At 45.1% G+C, this 16605-nt stretch overlaps 1 protein-coding gene across 4 annotated transcripts in view; it reads right to left on the minus strand.

Moving 5' to 3' along the window:
* AKAP1 (A-kinase anchoring protein 1) overlaps positions 1-16605 on the minus strand; it is a 192839-nt gene that overhangs the window by 34274 nt on the left and 141960 nt on the right. For all 4 annotated transcript variants that reach the window (XR_004537072.1, XM_033921572.1, XM_033921574.1 and 1 more), the window contains exon 9: positions 4986-5059. Coding sequence is in view for 3 of the 4 variants with exons in the window: in XM_033921572.1 (XP_033777463.1) it covers positions 4986-5059 (74 nt within the window). In the remaining variant the exon portion in view is untranslated. The remainder of the gene's footprint in view (positions 1-4985; positions 5060-16605) is intronic.

Raw genomic sequence — 16605 nt, forward strand, 5'->3', positions numbered from 1 at the left:
CCAGCGTAGGTTGAGGAATCTGTCGTGAGAACCTTCTGATGAGGGGGCGTCTGAAACATCTGTAAACCAACATCTATAAACCAACAGATGCCATGCTACGTAGGAGTCACACAGACTACTTCACGGCGTCTGTTGGTTTACAGGCTATAGTTCTTTTATTTGCAGTTTTAATTGATCCCTTACCAAACTGGGACCCCTGATGAAGGCGTGTTAACCGAAACACGGACCGTGTTGGGTCCCTTGGTTTGTTTTAAGGTGGTTCTGTTAACCGTATTTAACTATTTGATATAATAAATTTAACCTGCAGTTTTCTTTGTTTTGCTTTCGTATTTTTCACTGCAGACTTATTTGTTCTTTTTTGTTTGCTTCAGCTGAACTGGATAGTGTGCAGGATAGCTCAGATGAACTGTAGATTCTGAGAGGCCTGAAGGTGGGATTTGGGAAAGTTGATTTCGAATTCCAAGTTTTGTAGGAACCACGTAGTCCGTTGGGTTGCTACAACAACCCCCTGAGATGTTGAATCGTTGATGAGCCAGTCGTCCAGATAGGGGAACACCTGAAGACCATGGTTCCTTAGAGCTGCTGCTACCACCACTAGGTACTTTGTGAACACTCTGGGAGATGCCAGGCCGAAGGGTATTATCTGTATTGAAAATGCAGATTCCCCACTCGAAATCTGAGGTACTGACGGGAGGCTGGATGAATGGGAATATGAGTGTAAGCTTCCTTGAGGTCTAGAGAACATAACCAATCATTCTGATCTAGAAGGGGATAAAGGATGTCAGGGACAACATGCAAAATTTTTCTTTTACCAAAAATTTGTTGAGGGCCCTGAGATGCAGAATAGGCTGCAGATTGCCCGTCTTCTTCGGAACTAGGAAGTAACGGGAGTAAAACCCCCTGCTCTGCTGTTCCAAGAGAACTTCCTCAATGGCACGGAGACGAAGCAGAGCTTGAGCTTCCTGAAGAAGAAGGGCAGTCTGGGATGGATTGGAAGGATACTCTCTTGGAGGAAGCTCTGATGGATCTGAGAGAAATGAAGAGAGTATCCTTCTCTGATTATTGACAACACCCAGAGGTCGGATGTAATGGTCTCCCATCGATGGCAAAAATGATGGAGACAACCTCCTATGGGAAGAGGGGAAGACAGAGGCAAAACGATGGATGATATGCTCTGTATGAGACAGTCAAAAAGGCTGAGAAACCTTAAGTGTAGCAGGAGGCTGAGGTTTCTGTTGCTTCAGCTGTTGTGGTTTCTTGAGGGGTGCTCGAGTGTAAGGAGCTGCCCTCGGAGGATAACGTCTCAGATAGGATGGAAGAAGTTGAGAAGGCTTTGCAGGAGCTGGCTTAGGCTTTGGTCTGACAATGGAAGCAAAAGGTTTCTCATGCTCAGACAACTTCTTGGTGGCAGCCTCTATGGATTCATCAACGATGTCATTGCCCTCACAAGGAATATTATCCAAATGATCCTGAAGATTGATTGGGATCCATATCGAAAGTGCACAGACAGGCCTGACGGCACATTGCTATCGAGAATTCAGTGACCCTAGAGGAAAGTTCAAAAGCATCATAAGTTGATTGCAGAAGATGCAGCCTGAGTTGTGCCAAAGTGGCAATGACTTGCTGAAACTCTAAAAGCCTGTGTTGACCAAGGTCTTTAGAGAAACCACTTGAAATACTTGAAATAAGTAGTAAAGATAAAATTATAATTTAAAACCCTGGAGGCCATCATCGAATTTTGATAAAGACGACGGCCAAACTTGTCCATGGTCCTGCCCTCTCTTTCAGGAGGTACGGTAGCATAAACCCTGGAAGGATGACTCCTCTTCAATGAAGATTCCACAAGAAGGGATTGATGAGATAGTTGAGAGTTCTCAAAGCCCTTGCAATGTACAGTTCTATACCTCGATTCCAACTTGCCTGGAACAACAGGGAAAGTATAAGGAGTCTCCAGGTTTCGTTTGAAAATCTGAGACAGAAGCCAGTTAAGAGGAAGCTTGAGAGACTCTACAGGAGGTCAAGGCATACTCATTTCCTCTAAATACTCCTTAGAGTACTTCAATCCAGCGTCCAATTTAAGGTGCAGGTCCTCAGCAATCTGACGGAGGAATGAGGAAATAAGGACAATTGATCTGCCAGAGCATGGCCTCGAGAGAGACTCGATGACCTCAAGGTGCCTCGAGTGGAAAACGAATAGACAGACTGGGACGAGGCACTGGAATCAACTGAGTCCTCAGGTTCTGCGATCGGTGTGCTCGATTGAGGAGTTGGAGGCCTCGAAAAGCTGGAAAGCCTGGATGAGGTAGGCTTCTCTCTGGAAGAGGACCTGCGCCTTGATGAATGCCTCGACCGGCAACGAGAGTGCTACCTGGAAACAGGTCTCGTATTAGGTTGAGACTTCGCAATGTGTCTTGAAACGGTCAATGCCTTTAGAGAGGGTATAGGTTTGGAAGCTGTAGATCGAAACCCCATAGACTCAGTGGAATCTCAAAGCACTCTTAAAGACTCGGCTCCTTGTATGGAGTGTGTAGATTCCAGACCAGACACTCACTAAAACTCGACTCCTTGCTTAGAGTGTGTAGATTCAGCTCGATGCACAGGCAAGGACTCGACCTTTTGTGAGACTGCTGAGTGCCCAGGCTGGACTGCAGGAAGCAGAGTCGAGGCAGGACTGTATTTGCTCAGTAACTGAACAAATTCCCCCTCTAGAATGGTCTGGATGGTAGCCTGCAATTGTGGATCGGAGTCTGAAACTGGACCACTTGCTGAGGCTAAAGGCTCCAAGGTGGCAGAGGAAGCATGCTTCAGCTTGGAGGAGTGATGCTTGGGTAGCTTGAAGACCACCGCTGGAACCATCTGTTGAGGTATCTGACCTGAGGGAAGCTCAGAAGATTACTTGGCAGATTTACTCGAGGTCAAGAAAGTTCCAAATGAGGAAGGTCTGATGAGACTCGAGGTCGTAGTTGTGGAGGCAGGAGGACACCCCGCAGCAGGCTTGACCAAGTTGGAGGTCGAGGGTATAGCATACTAAAAATCTTCTCCACTTGAACTCGATGACGTTTGAGGGCTCGAGGTTGAAGGGCAGCACAGCGAATGCATGACTCTGGGCAATAGTCAGGCCCCAGGCACTAAAGACACCAGCGGTGTGGGTCAGTGAGGGAGATCACACGCTGACACTGGCTACACTTCTGGAAGCCCGTGACCGGCCGGGACATAGAAGGAAAGATAGCTGCCGCAAAATCGAAGCCTGCAGGCTGAGGGCATGCGGCAGGCCCCGCCAGTCAGTCGATGAAAATAAAACTTTTTTTAAAGAATCAAAAGAAAAAACACAGTGACACGGTAATAAGAAAATAAAACACGAGCCGCGGTGAGAGAAGGCACAAAGCAAACTAAGTTCAGTGCAGAATGTCAAAGACGGACTTCTCGGCTCCATGGAAAACTGAGAACTGAGGAGACGTGCCCTGTGCTGGGGGGGAAGGTACTCACGCATGTGCGGTGCGGCAGACCCGAAACTTCTGAAGTTTTCTACAAGCAAGTCTGCTTGCGAGGCTGTCCGCATCTGGGCTCCGTGGATGACATCACCCACATGTGAGAATAGGCTGCCTGCTTGTCCTGGGATAAAGTAAGGCTATGACAGCTCAGTAGCTCAGACCCCGCCAGAAAACTTTGCCCACAAGTGCTCATTTAAATATTAATGAGTCCAATTTACTACCTTTTTAATATTAATGACCTCATTGTACTACATTTGCATGGCAACGGTGGAGACTGCTAGGAAGCTCAGAAAAGACCACAGTGAACTGTTATGAAATCGGCTAGTAAAATACTGGCATGCTAAACTGGCTGGAACTGGTTTAGCAACAATCGTTAATGGCAAGGCCCTAAATGTTCTGGGTGGGTGATTGTGCTGACTGTGTACATTAAGAGGAAGGCATGCCTGCATGAAATTTGCTCCTAGAGACAGACCTGGAGACACTTAAAACCCTGATGTTCAGGGTTTTTTTTCAAGAAGGAAGCTTAGCTGAGACATATGAAGAGAGTTGGTGACAAATTCTAATTGCTTACTTTTTTTTGGTAAAAGGAAAGCAGGAGTGATTGTGGATTGAGAAATACCAATTCCTAAATAAAACATTCCCTTGGATAGGAAGGATGAGTGATTTATGAAAACACATTTTATTTTGGTGAACTTGCCAATATTTATTTATTTATTCAAATTTCTATACCATTCTCCCAGGAGAGCTCAGAACGGTTTACATGAATTTATTTAGATACTCAAGCATTTTTCCCTGTCTGTGCCGGTGGGTTCACAATCTATCTAATGTACCTGGGGCAATGGGGGAATTAAGTGACTTGCCCAGGGTCACAAGGTGTAGCATGGGTTTGAGCCCACAACCCCAAGGTACTGAGGTTGTAGCTTTAACCACTGCCACACTCTTTCCCCTGAAGGATAATATATATCATGTGTGTGGGTTATATCAATGGTGGGGGTAGTAGAAAGGCATGCTGGATCTGTGTGATAGTGTTGGGGGTAGCAGAGAAGGAATGCTGAATATGTTTGGTGGGGTGTATGGCAGGGAAGAGGACATGCTGCCTGAGAAGGGATATGAATGAGGCAGAGAGGACTATGTATCAAGGACAAAGACTTGTTGGTTAGGGAGGGGTGCAGTCAAATTTGCTGTGTAAATGCCCTCTGACTGACTTGATGCATCTGCCAGAAAGGGTTGAAAAGTACTGCAGAAGACCGCTGACAAGTAAGTGATATTATTTCTCTCAAATCTCAAGATTTTTTTAGCTTTGATTATATTAAGCAGACTACTAATTACTTTGAGCATTAATGTTAAAGACAGGACAATAAATTTACAAATAAAAACTGTACAGTTGTATTGCTAAATTAAGGATATTGTAGCAAAAAAACACAACCACCCCAAAAACCAACTAACAAAATAAAATACAAAACAAAAAAACCTATGTTGTATTATACTATTTACCTGTGCAAGCAAGGCTGTGCCTCTTGTCATGTCATTAACAGCTACATCAGCTTCCGAAGAAAATTGATCTTCATCTTTTGAAAACAAAGAAAAAAATTAAAAACTAAAAGACACATGTTTGATGCAAAGAACAGAAAATATAACAAAATAGCATTCATTATGAACACCACATAAGCAGAGAACTACAAGACATTTTTTAGATATATTAGTGATAGGAAGAAGTGCAAAAGTAGCATTGTGAAACTCAAAGGTGAAGGGGAGAAATATGTAGAAGCTGAAACAGAAAAGGCTGAATTGCTGAACAAATATTTCTGTTCTGTGTTCATGGCTGAAGCGCCAGGAGCGAGACCACAGAAGACAAATATAAATAGGGATGGAGGAGTGGTAGACCCTGATCGATTTTCAGAGAATTGTATTCGTGAGGAGCTAGCTAAAATAAAAGTAGACAGTGATAGGGCCAGATGGTGTACATCCGAGGGTGCTGAAAGAACTTAGGGAAGTTCTGGTGGCTTCGCTGACTGACCTTTTCAATCAGTCTCTAGAGTCGGGAGTGGTACTGGAGGACTGGAGAAGGGCGGATGTGGTCCCTCTCCACAAAAGTAGAAATAAGGAAGAAGTAAAGAATTACAGGCCAGTTAAGTTATGTGGTAAGCAAATTTAGGAAAACGCTTTTAAAACAAAAAATGGTGAAGTTTATGGAATCATGGATTCATGAGAGGTAGGTCTTGTTAGACAAATCTGATCAATTTCGTTGACTGGGTGACCAGAGAATTGGATAGAGGGAGTGTGCTAGATGTGGTGTATTTAGATTTTAACAAAGTCTTTGACATTGTTTCACACAGATGTCTAATAAATAAACTGAGTGCCCTCAGGATGGGTCCCAAAGTGATAGGCTGGACCAAGAACTGGTTGAGTAGAAGGTGACAGAGGGTAGTGATCAATGGAGATCGCTCTGAGGAAAGGGATGTTACCAGTGGTGTGCCTCAAGGTTCTGTTCTTGGGCCTGTTCTTTTTAACATTTTTATAAACGATATTGTTGAATGGCTGTTGGGTAAGATTTGCCTCTTTACGGATGATACAAAAATCTGCAAAAGATTAGACACCCAGGATGATGTGGATAACATGAAGAAAGACCTGGCGAAGCTTGAAGCATGGTCTGAAATTTGGCAGCTAAAATGTAATGCTAAGAAATGCAAGGTCATGCATTTGGGTTGCAAAAACCCAAGGGAACGGTACAGCTTAGGGGTGAATAACTTATGTGCACGACAGAAGAGCGGGACTTGGGTGTAATTGTATGCAATGATCTTAAGGTGGCCAAACAGGTTGAAAAGGTGCATAGGGAGATATATGGCCAGTAGGAAAAAGGAGGTTTTGATGCCCCTATATAAAAATCTGGCGAGATCTCATTTAGAATATTCTGTACAACTCTGGAGGCCGCACCTTCAAAAAGATATAAAAAAGGATGGAGTTGTTCCAGAGGAAGGCTACTAAAACGGTGCGTGGTCTTCGTCATAAGGTGTATGGGGACAGACCTAAAGATCTCAATCTGTATACTTTGAAGGAAAAGCGGGAGAGATTTGTCGGTTGCAACCACCATTGGAGAGATCGACGAAGAAGCGAGGGGATTTTGATCTGTTGGTATAAGGGATCCGTAGCCTGAGACCACTGAGATGCTAGGTTCCACTGAGTTGATCTGAGGTGAAGTCAGGCAAAGGGGGGTCACATGGACTGTGGATACTGTGGATGTGCATCGTTTGTCTTGCTGAAATTTTCTGCAGAGTATACACACAAAGTTCAAGCAAGGTGTTTTGTTTCTGCTGGGGCAAGCAAGAAAGCTCATAAGAGATTGGTGTTAAGTATGGCATCTACAAATTCCAATATTGGGGACATTGAAGATGAGACTTTGGATAACTGACTTCAAATCCCAGAAGAATTATAGTCACCTATGCAGCTAACTGGACTGCTTGAGGTGAAGCTTTTATCAACCGATCGTCTAGATAAGGAAACACTTGAAACTTGTGGGTACAAAAGGGTTGCTGCTACCACCACTATGCATTTTGTGAACACTCTTGGAAAGAAAGTGAGGTCGAATTGCAGAACTTTGTATTGAAGATGATGGTGACCTACAAGAAAATGAAGGAACTTTCAGTGGTTCGGACGTATAGGAAAGTGTGTGTAGGCCTCTTTGAGATCTAGAAAGCACAGCCAATCATTTTGTTCTTGAAGTGGGTATAGAGTCCCCAGAGATAGCATACAAAACTTTTCTTTGACTAAATATTTGTTGAGAGCTCAGAGGTCGACAATAGTAATGAAGACCTCCCGTCTTCTCTGGAATTAGGAAATACCTGGAGTAGAACCACTGATTTTTCTGGGATGGGGATGCCAACTCTGTGGCATTTAGATGAAAAAGAGCTTCAATTTCTTGAAGAAGTCATCTGTTGAGATGTGAGAGGACTCTCTTGGAGGATTGTTTGAAATAATGGTGATGAAATGAAGAGAGTAACCCTCCTGTATGACTGAGGACCCAAGTGTCTGTTGTAATGAGAGTTCAGCAATGATGATACAAAAGAAGACGGCTGATTTCAGTAATTGTGGCTATGCTGATTTCTGTGGGGCAGAAGTCTGAGTCTTCTGTGCTTTTTGCTTCTTCTGTGGTGGAGGTCTAGAAGAGGACTAGGTTGCTGGATAGTGCCTCCTATAAGAGGAACGTTTCTGGAAAGATTTAGATGGTTGAGCCTTAGACCCCGCTAAAGTAGCCCAAAGTCTACTTTGTCTCCAAACAATTCTTCTTCTACACAAGGAATGTTGGCTAAACGATCTTGAACACTGATGTCAAGATCAGAGATCTGAAGCCATACTAGACATCTCATAGCAATAGACAAAGCCGATGCTCTAGATGCTACATCAAATGCATCAAAAGCTGATCTAGCCATGAATTTTCTAGATTGAAGGAGGCCATCACCTTTTCTCTCTTCTTCTTTTCTGTTTCTTCTCTTCTTTTTTCCAAACCCTACCTTGTGTTTTTCCCCTACTTATTTCTTTCCTATCTTTTATTGTATTTTTCACCCCCCTTCCCCATTGGCACCGTAAGTCCTGTATGTTAAATCTATGTCTCATATTGTACTCCCTGCATGTTTTTAAATTTTTATCTTTGTTTATCGCTTAGAAGTATGATTAAGCGATTAATCAAATTTTAAATAAAACTTAACACTAGTTTCTTGAAACTCTGGAAGACGATCAGGTGGAATATACTGTTTAAAATCAGCAAGTCTCTCTGAGTTGTTTCAAGTTTTAAGTTTTATTAAATTTTAATATACTGACCATCAATAGGTATCTAGCTGGTTTACAAGTTAATATAGGATAAAAGTAATACTATACTAATAAAAGTAATATTTCGATTGGGGATATGAACATTGAGACTTTGACTAGACATACTAGATAGTGATGGTTAGAAAAGAAGGAAAAGGGAAAAGTTACATTATTAAAAAAAAAAAAGGAAAGGAAATGAAGAGGGAGAGGATAAAACATTAGGGATGGGATCGCTTCTTGAAAGCGGTTGGCATGTTTAAGAATAGGTTATATTCAAGAGCAAGAGAACGCATCTTGAAATAAGAATGTTTTTAATTTAGTCTTAAATTTATCGATTGATTTCTCGTGGCGGATTTGAGATGGCAGTGCGTTCCATAAAGTAGGGCAACTACAGAAAAATTGGTTTTCCTGGTATAGAAAAATTCCTTAATAGAAGGAACGGAAAGCAAGTTCTGATCGGCCGATCTAAGGGTCCGTGAGGGGCAAAAAGGGATAAGAAGTTTATCTAGAAAGGGAGGTTGATGGGAAAGTTTGATTTTGAAAACTAGTATGATTGTTTTGTATGTGATGCGATGTGTTATGGGTAGCCAGTGAGCTTCTTTCAGAAGAAGGGTGACATGATCATATTTCCCTAACTTATATATAAGTTTTATGGTCGTGTTTTGTATAAGTTGAGCCGTCGTAGTTCTTTTTGAGGGATTCCGTTGTAAAGAACATAAGAACGTAAGAAATGCCTCTGCTGGGTCAGACCCGAGGTCCATCGTGCCCAGCAGTCCGCTCACGCAGTGGCCCAACAGGTCCAGGACCTGTGCAGTAATCCTCTATCTATACCCCTCTATCCCCTTTTCCAGTAGGAAATTGTCCAATCCTTTCTTAAACCCCAGTACCGTACTCTGCCCTATCACATCCTCTGGAAGCGCATTCCAGGTGTCCACCACACATTGGGTAAAAAAGCACAGTTACTTACCATAACAGGTGTTATCCAGGGACAGCAGGCAGATATTCTTAACTGATGGGTGACAGCACCATGGAGCCCTGGCACGGACAATTTTAGAGTGATTGCACTCTAAGAACTTAGAAAGTTCAAGTAGGCCACACCGCACACGCGCCTTCCCACCCGACGAAGGCACGCGGTTCCCAGTTAGGATAAGCCAGCTAAGAAGCCAACCCGGGAAGGAGGGTGGGATGTAAGAATATCTGCCTGCTGTCCCTGGATAACACCTGTTACGGTAAGTAACTGTGCTTTATCCCAGGACAAGCAGGCAGCATATTCTTAACTGATGGGTGACCTCCAAGCTAACAAAAAGAGGGATGGAGGGAAGGTTGGCCATTAGGAAAATAAATTTTGTAAAACAGATTGGCCGAAGTGTCCATCCCGTGTGGAGAATGCATTCAGACAATAATGAGAGGTGAAAGTATGAACTGAGGACCAAGTAGCAGCCTTGCAGATTTCCTCAATAGGCATGGATCTGAGGAAAGCTACAGACGCTGCCATAGCTCTAACCTTATGAGCCGTGACAGAACCTTCAAGGGGCAGTCCGGTCTGAGCATAACAGTACGAGATGCAAGCAGCAAGCCAATTGGATAACATATGTTTAGAAACAGGATGACCCAACCGATTGGGATCAAAAGACAAAAAAAGTTGGGAAGAGGATCTGTGAGGCTTAGTGCGGTCTAAATAGTAAGCCAAAGCACGCTTACAGTCCAAAGTATGTAAAGCCTGTTCTCCAGGGTGAGAATGAGGTTTCGGAAAGAAAACAGGTAAAACAATGGATTGGTTGAGGTGAAAATCAGAGACAATCTTAGGGAGAAACTTTGGATGCGTACAAAGAACCACCTTGTCATGGTGAAAAACCGTGAAAGACAGGTCAGCCACTAGTGCATGCAACTCACTAACCCTCCTGGCAGAGGTGAGGGCAATAAGGAAAACCACTTTCCAAGTGAGAAATCTGAGATGAGTTGTGGCCAATGGTTCGAAAGGAGGTTTCATGAGAGATGAGAGAACCACATTAAGATCCCAGGTAATGGAAGGAGGCTTAAGAGGTGGTTTAACATTGAAAAGACCTCTCATGAACCTGGCAACTAGAGGGTGAGCCGTGAGGGGTTTTCCCTGAACGGGCTCATGAAAAGCTGTAATGGCACTGAGGTGAACTCTGATGGACGTAGACTTGAGGCCCGAGTCAGATAAAGAAAATAAATAATCCAACAGCTGTTCCACCGGTAGTGAAGTGGGATTATGATGATGAAGGAGACACCAGGAAGAAAAACGAGTCCACTTTTGTTGGTAACAGAGAAGAGTGGACGGCTTCCTGGAGGCATCCAGAATGGAACGAACCGGCTGAGAGAGAGATGCAGAAGCAATGGTTAAGCTGAGAGAAACCAGGCTGTCAGGTGGAGAGATGACAGGTTGGGATGAAGTAGAGATTGCTGATGTTGAGTAAGCAGAGTAGGAAATAGAGGCAGCAGTATGGGTTCCTTGGAACTGAGCTGAAGAAGAAGGGAAAACCAATGCTGCCGAGGCCACCGTGGAGCAATGAGAATCATGGTGGCCTTCTCCCTCTGAAGTTTGAACAATGTCCGCAACATGAGAGGAAGGGGAGGAAAGGCATAAAGAAACCTGTCCGCCCAATTGAGGAGAAAAGCGTCCGGTGTCAGATGATGAGGGGAGTAGAGTCTGGAACAGAAGAGGGGTAGTTGATGGTTGTAAGGAGCTGCAAAGAGGTCCACTTGAGGCGTTCCCCACTGAGCAAAAACGGACCGGAGAGTGGCAGGGTTGAGGGTCCATTTGTGAGGCTTAAGTATCCTGCTGAGGTAGTCCGCCAGGGTGTTCCTTTCACCTTGAATGTACACCGCCTTCAAAAAGAGACTGCAAGCAGTCGCCCAGGACCAAATCTTTTGGGCCTCTTGACATAGGAGGCGAGAACCCGTGTCGCCTTGCTTGTTGATGTAATACATGGCTACTTGATTGTCTGTGCACAGAAGTAGAACCTGAGGGTATAGAAGATATTGAAAAGCTTTGAGAGCATAAAACATTGCCCTGAGTTCCAGGAAATTGATGTGATGGGCTCGTTCTTGGACCATCCACAGACCTGAGTGCGAAGGTGATCCATGTGTGCCCCCCACGCATCTGTAGTGATAATCATGGAGTGAGGAGGCAGATGGAAGAGAAGACCTCAGGAAAGATTTGAGGAGTTCGACCACCATTGCAGAGACTGACGAAGCGACGATGTTACAGATATGCGACGTGAAAGAGGATCTGTCGCCTGGGACCATTGAGTGGCCAAGGTCCATTGAGGGGTGCGAAGGTGAAGACGGGCGAGAGGAGTGACATGTACCGTCGAGGCCATGTGACCTAACAGAACCAGCATCTGGCGGGCTGGAATGGAGGGAGGTAAGAGCACCTGATGACAGAGGTGGAGCAATGTCTGTAGCTGATCGGAGGGGAGAAATGCCCTCATGAGGATGGTGTCGAGAACAGCTCCAATGAATTGTAGTCGCTGAGTGGGAAGGAGATGCGACTTTGGGTAATTGATCTCGAACCCAAGGATTTGAAGAAAGGCGATGGTGTGGTTGGTGTCCTGAAGTACTTACTGAGAGGAAGGAGCCTTGATCAACCAGTCGTCCAGGTAAGGGAAGACCTGAAAACTGTGTGATCTGAGAAAGGCAGCCACCACTATCAGACACTTGGTGAATACCCTTGGAGTTGAGGCAAGGCCGAAGGGTAACACCTTGTATTGATAATGACGGTGAAGGATTTGAAATTTGAGGTACCGTCTGGAGTTCTGATGGATGGGTATGTGAGTGTATGCCTCTTTGAGGTCGAGGGAGCATAGCCAGTCGTCCTGAGAGAGAAGAGGGTAAAGCGTGGCTAGAGAGAGCATTTTGAACTTTTCTCTGACTAGGCATTTGTTGAGATCTCTGAGATCCAGGATAGGTCTGAGATCTCCCGTCTTTTTGGGAACCAGAAAATAACGGAAGTAAAATCCCTGCCCCCTCTGATATAGAGGAACTTCCTCTATGGCATTCAGAAGAAGAAGGGAATGGACCTCCTGAAGAAGGAGGGAAGACAGAGGGGTTGAAAGCAGACTCTTTTGGAGGGTTGTCGGGAGGAAGAGTCTGAAAGTTTAGAGAATACCCGTGACGAATGATGTTTAGAACCCACTGATCTGATGTGATGAGTTCCCAATGGGTGAGAAAGATGTGTATAGGCTGAGGAAGTGGAGAAGATGGATGTAGACTAGCTATGTCCCTGAGAAGCAAGTCAAAAAGGCTGGGTGGACTTGGGTGGAGCAGCTAGCTTTACAGGTGGCTGTTGAGTTTGATGAGCCTGTTGGTGATGCTGCTGACGTGGCCTCCTAGGCTGAGACAGAGGAGGAAGAAGAGGCCTAGCTGAATAACGACGTTGGTAAGTCGTGTGCTGACGAAAAGGGCGAGCTGGAGGAGGCTTTTTCTTATTCTTCAGCAAGGTGTCCCATCGGGTTTTGTGGGCGGACAATTTCTGAGTGGTGGTATCCAAGGATTCTCCAAAGAGCTCATCACCCAAGCAAGGAGCATTTGCAAGCCTGTCTTGGTGATTTACATCAAGCTCCGAGACCCGAAGCCAAGCCAGGCGGCGCATGGCAACTGCCATGGCAGTAGCCCTGGAGGTGAGTTCAAAGGTATCATATATGGAGCGTACCATGAACTTCCGGAGTTGAAGTAGACTGGAGGTATACTGCTGGAACAGATGGACCTTACGCTTAGGAAGGTATTTCTGGAGGGAAGACAACTGTTGGACCAAATGCTTTAGATAGAAGGAAAAATGAAAAGCATAATTATTGGAACGGTTAGCTAGCATAGAATTCTGGTATAACCGTTTACCAAACTTATCCATGATTTTCCCTTCTCTGCCTGGAGGGACTGAGGCATAGACACTAGAGCCTGCTGACTTCTTGAGAGTGGACTCCACGAGTAAAGACTCATGGTGAAGTTGTGGTTTATCAAAGCCCGGGATAGGGATCACCTTATAAAGAGTGTCCAATTTTCTTGGAGCTCCAGGAATAGTCAAAGGAGTTTCTAAATTTTTATAAAAAGTTTCCCTCAGGATGTCATAGAGAGGTAACTTTAGGAACTCTTTAGGAGGTTGATCAAAATCCAGGGCTTCGAGGAAAGCCTTGGATTTTTTGGAATCTGATTCCAATGGTATGGATAAAGAATCATACATCTCCTTGAGGAACTTAGTAAAGGAGGACTGATCAGGCTTAGTAGGTGGGTCATGGGAAGAAGGGTCTTCTTCGTCTGAAGAAACCGCTTCTTCGGTACCGATAGGCTCCTCAGAATCGCCCCACAAATCAGGATCCCGAACCTGTGAACCTCGATTTCGAGAACGTGGGGTTGAAGGTTCAGTATGGTGGGATTTGCGCACCGATTTACCGGAGCGCAACGATGCAGTACCAGGAGAAGTAAACTGGTGCCGAGCGGTATCGGGAGATGGTGCCGAGCGGTATCGGGAGATGGTGCCGATTCAGTGACTGTCTGTACGGCATGATGGGAGAGCCTGGGTTCTGCTAACAGAACCAGCATGGAGGTGGACACAGGAAGTGTCGGTGCCGAAAGTGTCGACGCCGACAACAAAGGCTGTTGTTGAACCAACGACACCGCATGCTCAGACTGGACCGGAGCTGGAAGGTTCGGGGCCAGCAGAGCAGGGAGAAGTTGCTGCAACTGCTCTTGAAGCTGGGTTTGTAGGATAGCCGCAATGCGGTCATCCAGGGAAGGCACCGGTACCACTTTCTTTTTCCTCGGTACCTGTGGTGCCGCTCGACGCTCAGGAGATGAGGAGGCCGATGATGTGGCACTCACCTCAATAGGAGCAGAGCGCTTCCGAGGGCACCTCGATGTCGGCAGGACTGGACTCACTGCAGGATCGGCAAGAGGACGCTCCAGGGAAGGGGGAGGCTTCTTAGCCGGCTTACCTGTGGGATGCGACACCGGAGGAATCTCCGGCGGTGTCGACAAAGTCGGTGTCGATTTAGAAGGGGCAGCCGACGTCGGAGTCGATGGTTCCATCCCGGCACCGAAGAGCAGTCGTTGTTGGATTTGCCGGTTTTTTAAAGTTCACTTATTAAGAGAAGCACAACGGGTGCAAGAGGAGGCTTTATGATCCGGACCCAGGCACTGAAGGCACCAATTATGGGGGTCGGTCAAAGAGATGGGCCGTGCACACCGCTGACACTTCTTGAAACCTGGCTGCGGGGGCATGAAGGTGAAGACGGCCTCCGCTAAATCAAAGGCTGAGGCTTCGATTGTGCCAACAGGCCCCACCGAGGCAAGGCGAAGAAAAAATAAAAAAAGTTTTTTTTTTTTGTTTTTTTTTAAGAAAAGAAAATAAAGAGAGGAAGAAAAATCTTCCAGACACGAAAAAATCGCACGAGCGGAAAGGCAAGAGAGTTTTCAACGGCCGTTGAAAAAAAAATGCATCTTCTTAGCTCCGCGGAAACTAAGAAACTGGGGACCACGCGCCTTCGTCGGGTGGGAAGGCACTCGCGCGTGCGCGGTGCGGCCTACTCGAACTTTCTAAATTCTTAGTGTGCAATCACTCTAAAATTGTCAGTACCGGGGCTCCGTCGGTGCCGTCACCCATCAGTTAAGAATATGCTGCCTGCTTGTCCTGGGATAAAGAACTTCCTAGTATTTGTTTTGAATCTGTCCCCTATCAACTTTTCCGAGTTGCAATAATCAAGATGGGAGATGATTAGAGAATGAACTAGAGAAGTAATTGCTTCAGTGTCACGGATAGAAATTAGGGAACGTATAAGCCAAAGTTTATAGAAACAGGTTTTTACTACTGAACTGATTTGATCATGAAAGGTTAGATCCTTATCTATGGTAACCCCAAATAGTTTTATTTTGGTTTCTATTTTTACCGGATGAGTTTTAATGAGAATCTTTCCGATAATTGTTTCATTCTTTTTGGTAGGGAAGAGTAGGCCACATGATTTGTTGATATTTAGGGAGAGTTTATTTGCGTGGAGCCAGTTACTTATTTTGTCTAGTTTATTGTTGATTGCTTGAATTTCCATGATGTTTGAGGTATCAACTGGGTGGAGTATAGCCGACAAAAATTATAGTTGAGAACTCCGCTAGTCACGAGTTCTGGTAAATGCGGCACTCGAACCTATCCATGGTACGACTTTCATGGCCTGGTGGCACACTGGTATATACTCATGTGCTGGAAGATTTTTAAGAGTAGATTCAGCCAGCAAAGACTGGTACAGCAGCTGTGGCTTATCAAACCCCAAGCACAAATGCATTCTGTACAAAGAGTCAATTTTCCTAGGAGTATTGGGAAGTGCGAGAGGAGTTTCCCAGTTCTTAAACATAGGTTCTTTAAGTAAAGTATGAAGAGGCAACTTGAGGAGCTCTTTAGGAGGCTCATCAAAATTCTACATTTCAAGGAGCTCTGCTCTCGTTTCAATGTCTGTCTAATTTAACAGGTAAAGCTTTCCCCATCTGCCTGATAAACTTTGTGAAATGCCATACGACTCTGGAGCAGACAATGTGGGGTCAAGATCAGTATGAAGAGAGAGAGAGATCTGAATAGACATCCCCAACTCCAGGAGACTCTCTGTAAGAAGAAGAAAATGGAGATTGACGCTTCTTGGTCTGGGAAGCATGATGGTGAGAATGTCAAGAACATAAGAAATGCCTCCGCTGGGTTAGATCTGAGGTCCATCGCGCCCAGCAGTCCGCTCATGCAGCGGTCCAACAGGTCCAGGACCTGTGCAGTAAACCTCTATCTATACCCCTCTATCCCCTTTTCCAGTAGGAATTTGTCCAATCCTTTCTTAAACCCCAGTACCGTACTCTGCCCTATAACGTCCTATGGAAGTGCATTCCAGGTGTCCATCACACGTTGTGTAAAGAAGAACTTCCTAGCATCCGTTTTGAATCTGTCCCCTTTCAACTTTTCTGAATGCCCTCTTGTTTTTTTATTTTCTGAAAGTTTGAAGAATCTGTCCCTCTCTATGCCCTTCATGATCTTGAAAGTCTCTATCATATCCCCTCTTAAGTCTTCTCTTCTCCAGGGAAAAGAGTCCCAGTTTTTCCAATCTCTCAGCGTATGAAAGGCTTTCCATCCCCTTAATCAGTCGTGTCGCTCTCCTCTGAACTCTCTCGAGTAACGCCATATCCTTCTTAAGGTACGGTGACCAATACTGGACGCAGTATTCAAGATGCGGACGCACCATTGCCTGGTACAGTGGCAGAATAACTTCTTTCGTTCTGGTTGTAATACCCTTCTTGATTATACCTAGCATTCTATTTGCTCTCT

Source organism: Geotrypetes seraphini, chromosome 15 (genome assembly GCF_902459505.1).
Source record: "Geotrypetes seraphini chromosome 15, aGeoSer1.1, whole genome shotgun sequence".
Classification (NCBI taxonomy): domain Eukaryota; kingdom Metazoa; phylum Chordata; class Amphibia; order Gymnophiona; family Dermophiidae; genus Geotrypetes; species Geotrypetes seraphini.